We start from the raw sequence: 13173 nt of genomic DNA, 5'->3' as shown, positions 1-13173 counted from the left end.
TTTTAGCATCTTCCATGTCATGGCTTAGGTATTATGTCTGCGGCCTGCCTCACGCCCTCCAGCCCCCCCCACCCCCAGCTCCACGAGGGCAGGGGTTTCGGTCCATCCAGCACAGCACCTTGAATAGCCAGGCACTCAGGGGGTGCTCAGCGGGTGTCTGCTGAACGAGGTGGGGGGGGGAGTGACGGGGCAGCGGCAGGAAGCGGGGCTGGGGCAGGGGCTGCTGCAGGCGCACAGAGGAGGGTGCCTGTGACGGAAGCGCCCTGCTCCTGAGAGCCGCATGGAGGGACAGCTTCGTCCCCAGGGAGAGGAACGGAGGCGGCGGCCCAGGGCCTGCTGGGGTGCTGAGCATGGGCGCTGGGCCGGCTGTGTGACCGAGGCCAGGTCATGCCTCACACGTGGCCCCCGCAGTACTGGCATCAATGTGCTCTGTAACAGACACAAGCTAGAAGAACCGCACTGCCCCGTTTCCCTCCCAGTAATACCTTAGCTGCATTCAGCACTCAGAGCTCAGACTCAGGTCCCAATTTTGTTCATTCCTTCAAGAACAGGTAGTGACTCCCTAGCTTAGGGCAGACACGGCTCAATGGTGCCTGCGGGAGAGGAAGGCAAGGATGGTGCGAGGGAGCAGCGATGTGACCGGCGCGCACAGGACGCTCCTGGGCCTCACGACTGCGGCGGGGCCATCACAGGCCGACAGAGCTGAGGGTTGGAAGAGGCCCACGCACCCGTCAGAGGCTATGCACAGCTGACACGCTGCAAGTCACCGTCCCCGACCAGGGTAATACCTTACAAGAACGACAGTTACAACAAGCCATCCAAACGGGGACCGATCCGGTCCCTGCCCCACACCCACGGACAGCGCCTTCCAGGGGCGTTACAGGCCCGATGTAAAAGCAGAACTCTGAAACCACGAAGAAAACGAGTGTCTTAAGGGTCTCCAAGCAAGGAAAGGGCCCGTGAACAAGATACGAAAGAGCACCAACCAAAAAGAGAAGAGTACAGACTTGACGATGATAAAGGAGAGAACATCTGTTAACTCAAAGACAGACTGCCACGTGAAAGAAAACCCCAGAACTCACACAGCCTGGGAGAAGACGTTTATACAAGCAGGCAGAGGAGAGGTATCCATAAAATAGAAAGGCCGTTTGCAAATTAACAAAAGACAACCACGACATTGAAAACGGGTGATGGAGACAAACAGGCAAGTCACCCGAAGACCAACCAAGATGAAAACACTTACCCTCGTCAGTCACTAGAGGACGCCGATTAAACCACACCTGTCAAAACTGGTGCAAAGTACAACGTCTGGACGTGCAGGGAGCAGTGGTGTGGGCAGAGCGCGGGCTGCGGTGCATGTGAGTGGGAGGGGGAGGGGTCCCCCCCACCCGAGGCGACATCAGGAAGCGGAGCCCCAGCACTCTGTGGCCAGCCTTGCTGGGGACACGCGGGGCGATCTGCACACGCCCCAGTATTCACGGCGGCATCACTTCCTCTTGCAGCCTTGTTTCCAGTAGAGAAAACCAGAACCGTCGAGCACACTTGCACGATGAAGTGCTTACGGGCGCCAGGACCCAGGAACCAGCCGACGGGGGCCGATCCCCAAGCACGGCGGAGGATGAACACGGCAAGCTGCCAGGGTTCAACACCAGGCCATGTGCGCAACGTTTGAAAACACTGTACGATCCCACCTAGTGCTTAAGGAAATGTGTTAAAATGGATGATAAACACAAAATCGGGGGTGAAGGGGGAGCGATCTGAGAAGAATGCACTTGGGAGGAAGCACCCGCCCAGTCACGGGGCTGCCTCTAAGCAGGCGATGAACACTTGCTCAGTACCCGGCCCCATGCCGGCCTTTCCCCTGGGGGAGAGGCGCGTGCCGAGCTGCGGGTCTGGGAGGGCAGCGGGGCCAGGCGAGGCCCCCGGCAGGCAGGTCCCGAGCTGAGATCTCCCAGGTGGTCACCGGACGGGGCTGCGAGAAGCTGGGCTGGGGCTCCGGGGCAGGAAAGAGGGATCTAAACAGAAGGGAGAGCATGAAGGGTTGAGGAATCCTGAACTATATCAAAGCATGAACCATAATGTGACAAAAATCTTAATTTGGCTGCAACTCAGGCAGATGCCAAACATGCTAACAAAATCCTGCACATATAGTTAGAAGAGTAAAGAAAACTAAGGGAAAAATACACAAGGCAAAAACCCACCTAAATAATGCTTGGATTTTAATCCATATTTTAAAACTGTAACATTCCAAAATTGTTTTTAAAAAGACTAATGGAGAAGGAGGAGTCTAAGGAGTTGATGGAAGTCCACGCGAAGGTCAGACATTTGAATGACCAGAGGCTGGGGAGTCTGGGCCCACCCCCGGTGGTACCGTGGTGAACGGGGACACTGACAAAAAGTGGCCTTGTCCACGCGGAAACGTGAGACGGGACGTTAAAGCCGCACCTGATAAGCGGGTATTAGGTGATGAAGCAAGGCTGGGAACGTGGCTCTGGCCAGGGAAGGAAGAACAAAGCCCTCCGCACTCTCCCAGGGGAAGGCTTGTGGGAGAACCGATCATTCCAGGAGGGACAGACAGAACCAGGATCGCGGGGCATGAACTTTATGGCAGTTGAGTCCGGGGCAGAAGAGAACGGAGACACACCAAGCCTTCCTGAGCCACTCACGCTCAGCGTGGGGAGCGTGGAGGTCCGGCGTGGGGAAGAGGCACGGTCCGTACTGTCCGCGTACTGCCATCTTGGTGATGGTCCCAAACCGGGTGACTTTGAGATGTGAGATGACAACTCAGGAGTGGGTCACATTGGCCCTGGTCAGGAAGCTCAGTTGGTTAGAGCATCATCCCAATAGGCCAAGGATGCGGGTTCGATCCCCGGTCAGGGCACGTACAAGAATCAACCCATGATGCACCAATCAGTGGAACAACAAATCTGTGTTTCTCTTTCTCTCTCTCCACCTTCCCCTCTCTCTCTCAAATCAATTTAAAAAGAGTGGATCACACGTCCAGTCTTCCGTTCAGTAGATACTCAGTACCTGCCATGTCCTAGGTACAGAGCCAGGCCTGGACATATGCTAGAGAAGCGGGCATAAAGGGGCCCGGTCCTCACGGAGCCTGCCCTCCAGGGAGGAAGCAGAAGAGCGCAGGCAGGGAGAATGCGCTCTGACAAGCACCACCACAAAGCCAGCCAGGGACCACCTAAAAAAGTGCCAGACCGAGGCCCTGATGGAGCCGGTGTTGGTTAGTGAACGGCTCAACGCTAAGAGAACACCAACAATGCAGGGTTCTAGCTGTATTGAAAATTATTAGGTGGGAGCTTCTACTTCCACTTGGAATGTAGACATGTGAAAAGAAAGTGCCCCCATCCTCATATTGAGAAGAACACAGATAACCTACACAGTGACCCTGATCTCGAGCGTAGCAGGGAGCTGAGCACCCAGCAGGGGACGGTCAGGGGGCACATGAGGAAACTATCAAAGGCCAGGGAAAGACCATCAAATGGATTAGAAAACAGCACAGGACACTCACACGGGGCCAGGAGTAATTCCTGTTCCCACCACTCACTCTTTCTTCAGAAAGCCCCAGGTTTGTGGGGCGACAGGTAGAACACGCAGGAAGGCCTCGTCTAGGGAGCGGGGACCGTGAGCCAGCATGGGACGAAGCACTTCCTGGACCTGCATCACACATCGGCGCAGCAAGACCAGAGAGACCAAGTGGTCCCAAAGCTTAGCTCGTCCCAGAATAAAGCCCGGGAGTATTTATGGGAATACAGAAAGGTCCATGACCCGACCATGTAAGACCCACAGTGTCTGGCGTCCGAACCACGATGACCCGGCATGCAGAGAAGAGAAAACAGAGTCCTCATGAGACTCTTCCTCTGACCTGGAGCAAACACAGAGGGCTGAATTACAGACAAGGACAGTCAAACAGAAAACAGTTATGATAACTGCATCCGATATATTGAAAAATATTAACTAGAGATGCAGATGACCAAAAAAAGATCCAAACTGAATTTCTAGAAGTGAAAACTATAATGCTTAACATGAACATCCACTCAGTGGGGTTAGCAGCAAACTGAATGTGACAACGGAGGCGTGAGCCACTGCACAGAGGCACAGAGACTACCCAGACTGAAACAGGAAAAAGCAGCGAAGGCAAAGAAAAAAACTAGTTTCAGTGAACTATGGGACAAGTTCAAGTGACCTAGTGTTCGTGTGTAAGTGGAGTTTCCAAAGGAGACAGGAGGAGGAACAGAACAAGCACGTGAATAAATAATGTCCAACAAACTCAGCAAACTTCAAACACAGAAAGGTGAAAAAAATTACACTGAGGTTCCCATAATCATATTTTTTAAAACTAGTGCTCGTAAGAAAACTCTCTAGTGGCCAGAAAAAGACACATTACGTAGAAAGAAGCAGAGACGACGAGGACAGCAGACGTCTCATCGGGAACAATGCCAGTCAAGTAACATCTTCAGAGTTGAAAGAAAAACTTTCAGCTGGGAACTTTATAGCTCACAAAAATGACTTAAAAACAAAGGTGCCCTGGCTGGCGGGGCTCAGTGGACTGAGCACCAGCCTGCGAACCAAAGTGTCGCCGGTTCGATTCCCAGTCAGGGCACAGGCCCAGGTGGCGGGCCAGGTCCCGGCTGAGGGTGCACAAGAGGCAACCACACATGGATGTTTCTCTCCCTCTTTCTCCCTCCTTCCCCTCTCTAAAAATGAATGAAATATTTTTAAAAACCAAAGAAACAGAGGTGAAATAAAACCATTTGGACTCAGCAAGTTGTTATTCGATGGGCTTCCTTGAGGTGGGTGAGGGCACCTGCGTGAAACCCGGGGCCCGCAACGCGCGCCCCGATGAGACAGAGCGCTTTCCCCTGAGACCGGCCGCTGGACACGCACCTGCTCTCCCGCGTCTACTCGCCGTGGCACAGAGCGTCCTGGTTGGTGTTACCAGGCATCCATGCTGGAAAGGAAGAACTAGACCTCCTTTATTCACATGTGACATGACTATTGATGCAGAAAACAAGAGGATGTCTGCAAAAAAAGGTACTAGAACTGGGGCTGCAGGGTGCACAATCAAAATATAAAAATCAATTGTACTTCAGAATGGAAACCATCCAATTCGTAATAGTGCCGAGGATTAAAACTACTGAAAGATAAATCCGACAAAATATTCAAAAAGACCTGTACTCTGAAAACTACACCACCTTGCCAAGAGAAATTAAGTCAGGCCAAAGGAGATGACAAGACGTACCCTTCTCAAGAGATGGAAGACTAAATACCAATAAAATGTGAATTTCTCTAAACTGAGTTCTAGACGCAATGTAATCCCAATGCAGAACTCAGCAGACCTTCGGGCAGAAACTTAAAAACCGATTATGAAGTTCAGATGAAAGTACAGAGGACCCAGAATGACCAAACGTTTTCACGAAGAACTGCGTTGGAAGAGTGACACACTCTGGTCAGAACAAAGCCAGTCAGTCCTGGGGGTGAAATGCACAGCACGGTGGCTCCCGTTGGCGACAGCACCCGTGCGCAGGGTGGGCACACGTAGGCGTGCAGCTGTGGGTGCGGGAAACACGGTTTGTTCTTGTATTATTCTTTAGTAATTGCTGCCTTTTTTCCCATGCAAACCACTGCCCACCTACCTCTGCCCCACCCTGGACTTGAAAGTCGCTGAGGGCAGAGCCTGACAGATGCCGTCACCAGATGCCAGACTCACTGTGCAGAGGGAGGAGCTGGGGCCGGCACCCAGGGGCTGTGTGGGAACCCCGGGGCTCCGCTCCCAGCCATGCACGTGCGGCCGTCACCCCCAGAGCACACCCCAGGCCTGAGAACTGAACTAACAGGTGGATCATGCTGGATTCCCAGACTGGCCACTGGGTGGCCGTCATTTGGGAATATCTGAATTTGCCACAGATGCTTTGAAAACAGAACAGACGTTGGAACCATTGCTCATGGAAGGCAGGTCTCAGCTTGCAGCCTGACCCTAACCAGGTTGACTGCCTAGTAAACCAAGAAAACAACATTTTAATGGGATTTCTAAACAAGACCCAGACCATCATAACACAATATTCAAAATGTCTAGCACACAGCCCCAAATCACTAGGCACGTGAGGAAGCAGGAAATTCCCAAACCCCACGGACCCCAAAGATGAGAGGATGCGCCTGTCGGCGCGACCGGGCGAAGGCTCTACAGCGGCCGCTGGGGAAACGCTCTGGTGTGTGCGCTGAGTCTGCGACTGGACCTGAATCAGTGGAATCGACTATTTTCTCCCTGTTCCTAAAATAAACTATTACCTGTTAACAATTCATTAAAATGTCAAAATGTGGGAACGATGAGGGTCAACCAAAGACAAGAACATTTTACAATTTCCTGTCGTCAGAAATAACCACGAAGCGGAACGCGGAAGTGTGTGGTAAGAGCACTTGGGAGGGCACGCATGGGTGTGAGAAGCCAGCTTTCTGGAGATGTCGGAAAACAGTTATAATCTGATTTTTTTAAATGTTACTCTAGTGTATTTTGTGCGCTTACACACAAAAACAACGTCATTCAAACTCTAGGCATTTTACGGCACACGTTACACTTGTTCCTCCTTTTTCCAAAGTTCAGCTGAAGTAGCAGGAAAATAAATGGAGCAGAGCATCGCTGAAAACCTGGGAGGAGCGCTGCCCACAAACCAGAGACATCAGAAATGTCTGGAAGAGAATAAAGCAGAGCAAGAGATTAATCTGGAATTGCAATAAAAACAGGAAAGAGCAAGGAGCTCCCTGAAAGGCAGCCTTCCTAGTGGCATTCGGTGTCACTCCTGAGTGAGAGGCGGCGCCACCCAAGACAGAGGCCGAGTGAGTCAGGGCTCAGCGCCCGCTCCCGCTGAGGCCATGCTGGCGCAGGCTCCGCGTCAGGACGAGCGTTATAAAGACACAGGACAGCTCTCTGAAGGGGGGCGTCCAACGTAGGACCCTCCTGGAATGGGTTCGAGGTTCAAGAGACAGCGGTGACTCCACAGTCCTCAGAGGGCAGCCTCACCCAAGGCCACGGCCCCCGCCCGCCCTCGCACCACACCTGAGGGCCCGATGCAGGCCTGCAGGGCAGAGGACGGGGACCCTCGGGACGGACACACGCATTACAAAAGGAAGTGACAGAGGACTCAGTTTTGATTCTATGAACTTCCACATTAATTGCATTTCTTTACCGTGAACACCATACATTCATATGTATACATAGTATAGTGCATATTTAAGTAATTCACATACCTAATTCCTATATTTAAATAATTCAATTATTTAAACATTCAGATCCATATTGATGTATGCTATCAAGACTTCCTAAATAAAAGGAAAAAGCATGAAAGAGAAGTGTAGCTTTATTTTTGTAGAAAAGCAGTATTTTATAAACACATGTGTTCGGGCAGTGTGGCCCTGACACGTGAGCCACAGTGAATCCTGCAAGGCAGGACACCGGGGACTCTGATTCCTTGTTGTTTTTGTTTTGTTTTTACATTTCTTTTCTGTACTTAAGGAACTGTTCCTGTAATGAGAAACTAGTAAGGAGTCGTCTTTCACTCAAAAATATAAAACCATTGAAAGAGCTGGTTGCTTTAAGTGTTCTTACACCGACACCCTGAGCCCAGGGGCGTCGCCCGCGGTTTCGTCAGAGGGGGTCTTGAATGACAAAGGGAGGTGGGCATCGGGGCCCCAGCTGTTTGAGCCCCTTCCTGCGCCTCAGAAGCCGCCTGTGCAGCAGGAGGGCGGGGACGGGGCGGCAGCCTTGCCCGTGGCACCGTGTGCACGACTGTCCGAACAGGGAGGAACGCTTCCCTCACTCAGCGCTTCACAACGACCGTGTGTCTTGTCCCCGCTGTGTTCCCAAAACACAGGAGGTGCTGAGTGAACACTAGCTGAATGAATACACAGAAAAGACATGATCTATCAGCATGGGCCCCCGTGAGAACGGAAACTGGCGTTTAGCCAGGAGCACGAGCTTACCGGGTGCTTGGCAGAAAGTCTTCCGGTCACAGTCCCAGTCTGGTTCCACGTGGAGGAAACGCAGCCCTTGATCGGTTAGAAAGGCTCAGTTTAAGCTGACAATGTGCCGTGAAGTCAAGCACGTGGGGGGCCCTTCAGCCTCTGTCCCTCCAGACACGACCTTCACTGCCCCTCATTGCTCTCATACACGCGCCCTAAACCCTGACCTGACGTGTCCCAGGTGTCAAACACCGCTGGTGTGCCGTCGGGTGGGCAAGGAGAGGTCCCTCACCGACGGGGCACTGCAGCAGGGGGTGCGGGTCACTTAAAACCCTGTGCCTGGGAGGGGCCTGGGGGCTCCTCATGGCCTCGAGGTGGGCGGTGTGGCCTCAGACAGTCACAGCCCGCCTCTGAGCGCAGACCTGCCTGAAACGGCTGCAGAAGTGAGCTGCCGTGGCGGCGGCGGAGCCCGGGGTCAGTGGTGGGCAAGCCCGGGGTCAGCAGCCGAGCCTCCACGTCTGCACCAGCTTCTTAAGGGGCCCGGCTCACAGCCACGCCATGGCTCACGGCTCAGGGGCACTGGGTCATTCACCACTAACTACAGCATAAAGGACTTCCACACCTATCTGCACCCGCGTGCAAACCACAGTGCTCACACTTTCCGGCCTCAATTACCTTTTTCAGGCAAGCTCGTAGTCCATCTACGAAGGCTGACTTGATCTTGTGAACCTAAATGGCAAAGACAAAAGTAACCTTTTCTTTAAGTGTTTGAGTAGGAACAAGCATCAAAGCCGTGGTTCCGGGAGTCTGGGCACGTGCCTCTGACGGCCCGAGATGCCTCCAGGAGGCCCTGATGTGGCCTGGTGTGGCCCCCGAATTAGACAACACTGACCCCCACAGAAAGGTGTCCCCTATCCATTTCTAAATGAATTCTGGAACGGTTCTTTCACAGGCGAGTCACAAAGAGGACCGGGCGCTCCCTCACACGCACCACCTGGTCTCCCCTGGGGTGCTCCTCTCTGTCCTCTTTGAAGCCTTTCAGTAATTTAAGGACGGGGGTCAGCTGCTGCCATCCAGCTCTCTAACAGCAGCCCAGCCCCAGCAAGGACAGCAAGTCCCGGGGTCAGTCCACAAAGCACCCAGGCTACCAGCTCTGGCGAGAGTGATACACGGGGTTCACGAGCGGCAGGGGAACGCGGGTGTGTGAGTGCAGAGGGACAAGCAGCTGGAAAGGGGGGGGCATGTCCACACGGCTCTGTGGGTGCACACAGGGGCGCCCAGCTGCGGAGCCAGGGCTCCAGGCCCGGGGTGGGGGACAGGAGGAGGCCCCCCAGCGTGGCACTGATGGGACCCTACCTTGCACTGAAGTCAGACGATGACACACCAGACACCCCCCTCCGAGGTGTCTCTGACCCCCTCAGCGCTGAGCGGGCTGAGTGCAGACACAAATGAAACCACGTGGGGTGTAAGTCAGCAGAGCGATCGCGAGGTCATCGTGAACAGACCCTATTCCCATTAGGACCCCGCCAGGGCCACCGCGGGGAGTCTGGGTTTCCGGTAACAGAGATGGTGCCCTATGCTTCCCCTTCCTCACCGACTTACAGAAGAGAACGTTAACTTACCTGCCTGTATTCCAAGATGATCTTGGGTAATGGATGCAGGTCTTGCAAAGCGTTTAACTAAAGAGGGGGAATAAACATCACCAAGATAATTCTTTCGTTCCATTTCAACATTTCAGGCACTCATTTCTAGCTTGAGAAACTCCTAGTAAGAAAATTGTCTACACTGAGCATATTTTCCAAAACGAAGATTCATAATCAATTCCGTTTGCCAAGTGTCCTAACTAATCCCTGACAAAATCGCTACTGTCCTCGCATGACCTGGAAACTAGTTTTCTCTTGAGATTTCGATGAGTGAAATCTAAATCCAGGACGAGCGAAATACCTCATGGGGGCGTAAACTGGGAAAAACGCCCACCGACGTGGGACCTGACAGCTCCCAAACACCCACCATCTGAATCACCGCGGTCAGGCAGCGTCAGAGAGGTAACACTGGAACATGATTATGGACTTTGAAATTAATTTCCAGAAGTCAAAACAGAACATACAGCAAAGTCCAAGGTCATATGAATGCGAATTGTTAAATTTTCACAAAGCGAACACATTTGTGTTTGCCCAGATGGAACGGTCCACGTTCCCAAGCAGGGCCCCACCCCTCCACTGCCCCGACCTCTGCCATTCAGGCCACTGCTCCCCATGCCCACCCCTGTTTTGGGACTTCTTGTCGATGGAATAGGACAGGTACTCTCTGTGGGCAGCTTCTTTTGCAAGACATTCTGGCTTTCAGGTTCACCCATATTGCCGCGGGAAGAGCGCACCGTTTCCTTGTGATGCTGCCCTGTTTGAACACAGGAAGGACAGTACCGACCCATCCACCCCAGACAGCCACGCAGGCTGTTCCCACAGCAGGCTGTCCTGCAGAGCGCTGCTGTGAACGTCCCGGCACACAGATCGTGGTCAACAGGAAGGGACGCAGCCACTGCCGCGGAGACCATACCAGCTGGCTCGCTCGTTGCTCCCGTCTCTGGTGACACAGGCTGTCCTCAGCCTTAATTCCAGCCACGCTGGTGAACTGAAGGGACAGCTCACTGTGGTTTTAACGTCCACTTCCCCAGTGACCGAGAAAGCTGAACAGGAGTCAGAGTTGACTAACTGCATATCGTCTTTCACTAAACCTCGTTCCGTGCCTTTTGCCCATTTAAAAAACTAGTCTGTGTCCTCTTCCGGGCTTGTAAAAACTCATTAGTCTGAGCAGGGCTTCCCTTCAGTCAGCTGTTTACTGAAGTGCCTTCCGCCCCGTGTGCCGCGCGCGCTGTTACGTGTTCGGTGCTCTCTTCACACACGGAGGCTCTTGATTTACTGTTGCCCAGTTCCCCAGCCTCTTTCCTGACGGCTGACGCTCGCCTCGTGTCCTGGCTGTTTGCCGACCTCAAGGCCTTCAAGACACACCCTGTGGTACCGTCTTCCAGTTGGCACCGTCTTGCCTCTTGTATGTTGATGTGCAGTTCACATGGAATTCACTTGGAGCATGTGTGACGCAGGGGTCCAGAGGCACAGCCCCACATCGTGTGTGTCCCCAGCTGGTGGGTTCTCTCTCCTGGTCCCGTCCGTGGCCTGTCTGCTCGTCCTTGGGTCGACACGACCTCGTACTGATTCATTAATTCCTGCTAATTCCTGGAGCTTTGTGATCAGTCTTCATATCCAGCAGACTAAGTCTTCCAATGGCGCCTTATTTCCCAAGATTATCTTGGTCCTTCTTAAGTTTTTTGCATTTCCATATACATTTGGGAATCAGCGCACCAATTTCTACAAAAACCCCTGCTAAGGTTTTCATTAGGGTTGCTGTACAATCTAGAAATTAACTTGAGAAGCTGCGCCCTAACTTGAATGGGAGGGTGTAAACTGCGGAACTATATCACTGTTTGCATAGGACCGAGGGCAGTTTCGGCCACCAGGGAAGCAGGGACGGGGTGTCAGCTTGTCCTGGGAGCAGGCACTGCCTGGGGGAAGGGTCCTAACTCAGTGTCGTCCAGACGTGGTTTTCTTAGAAAAGCTCTTCCTAGGGGGATGGAAGTGCATGAAAATACTTAGCCAAAAAAAAAAAAACCAACAAAAAAAACCCTGCTTAAGATCAGCTGCCTCTCCTTATCCTGATACACACAGAATAACTTTCTGACCACAGTCTCCCTGTGTGTCTCAAATGAGCTGCCTGAGAACACCTGAAAAGAACCAAGTGTTTGATCTCACAAAAAGTCTGGACAGCGCCCAGAGCTGGTTAGCGATCGGGGCAGGGAGCCCCTGCTGCCTGCTGCCCCGCGAGCTTTATCCAACGCCCGCGCTGGCTCCGGATACTGCGTTTGTCTCACCTCCCTTCACTCTCCTCTGCCCCACGCCACTGACTGCCCCTCCTCTCTCCTGGGCTTCTACCTGGCAGTTTCTCTGTTGTTCTCTGGTTATCAGTGCTGGCTGCTTATTAGCACCAGCTGGGGGGCTTCAAAAACATGCCCGTGACGAGGCCGCCCAGCTGCAGACTCTGACTCCAGTGACCCGTTGTGGGCCTGGGCCTGAGCGTCTTTCCAGAGCTCCTGCCAGGGCCGAGGACCCCCTGCCCCAGCGACTTGAATGAAAATCGGCTGACCCTTCCCCCCCCCCCCCCCGTGTGTATCTCCAGCACAAGGCTTCTCACGGACCCAACTGTTCATGTGACATCTGTGTCACTGTCTTAACTTCAAGATTGAATTCCTTACCCTCCGCCCCAATAAACTATTCCCCTCCCAGTTCTCCCTGAGGAGTTGCCACCTCCATTCAGGTGCAGAGCTCAGAGAACCAGGAATTACCCCACATTCCCGACTTGTTCACACTCACAGAAGTTTCTTTCTGTTCTAAAAGTGCTCTGAAAGCCCTGGCTGGTGTGGCTCAGTGGACTGAGCGCCAGCCTGCGAACCCAAAGGTTGCTGGTTTGATTCCCGGTCAGGGCACAGGCCTGGGTTGCAGGCCAGGTCCCCAGCTGGGGGCGTGCGAGAGGCAGCCACACAGTGATGTTTCTCTCCCTCTCATTCCCCCTCCCTTCTCCTCGCTCTAAAAATAAAGAAATAAAATCTTTTTAAAAATGCTCTGAAAATCAACCTGCTTTGCCCCATCTTCACTGCTGTCACTTGGACTATGAAGACATCAGTCCCCGCATACAGTGACAATGAAAGCCTATTAGTGAGCCTCCAACCAGCTATAAGACACACCGCACACCTGTGAGATGACCAGAACCCAGGACCCCGACACCCGCACATGCAGCACGCGGAGCGGCAGGGACGCCCCTCGCTGCTGGGAGGTGTGACGAGGTGCAGGGACTCTGGAAGGCTGCGTGGTGGTTCTTACGACACCGACCACACTCACCACTGCATCCAGCAGTCAGGCTCCTTGGTGTTGACTCAAAGGAGTTGAAAACTAGTTCCCACGCAAAACCATGAACATCGGTGTTTTAAAAGCTCTAGTCATCATTACCAAAGGTTGGAGGCAACCAAGGTGTCCCTCAGCAAATGAACAGAAAATAAACTGTTACCTCCAGACAGCGGAACGTTACTCAGCACTAATGACACGTGCTCTCAAAGCCACGAGAAGACGTGGAGGGACCGTAAGTGCCTGGGACTGC

At 53.1% G+C, this 13173-nt stretch overlaps 1 protein-coding gene across 1 annotated transcript in view; it reads right to left on the bottom strand.

Annotated features, from left to right (window-relative positions):
* The window catches only part of POLN (DNA polymerase nu), an 86808-nt gene that overhangs the window by 36384 nt on the left and 37251 nt on the right, over positions 1-13173 (bottom strand). Inside the window, exons 12-14 of the mRNA XM_090267165.1 lie at positions 9591-9647; positions 8644-8697; positions 7990-8055 (exon numbers count right to left, since the gene is read on the bottom strand). Of these exons, the coding sequence (XP_090123291.1) occupies positions 7990-8055; positions 8644-8697; positions 9591-9647 (177 nt within the window). The remainder of the gene's footprint in view (positions 1-7989; positions 8056-8643; positions 8698-9590; positions 9648-13173) is intronic.

This window comes from Furipterus horrens, unplaced genomic scaffold (genome assembly GCF_987537825.1).
Source record: "Furipterus horrens unplaced genomic scaffold, mFurHor1.1.pri manual_scaffold_2, whole genome shotgun sequence".
In the NCBI taxonomy this organism is placed as follows: Eukaryota; Metazoa; Chordata; class Mammalia; order Chiroptera; family Furipteridae; genus Furipterus; species Furipterus horrens.
Note: the sequence above shows the minus strand (reverse complement) of the source record. Positions and strands in the feature narration are given on the sequence as shown.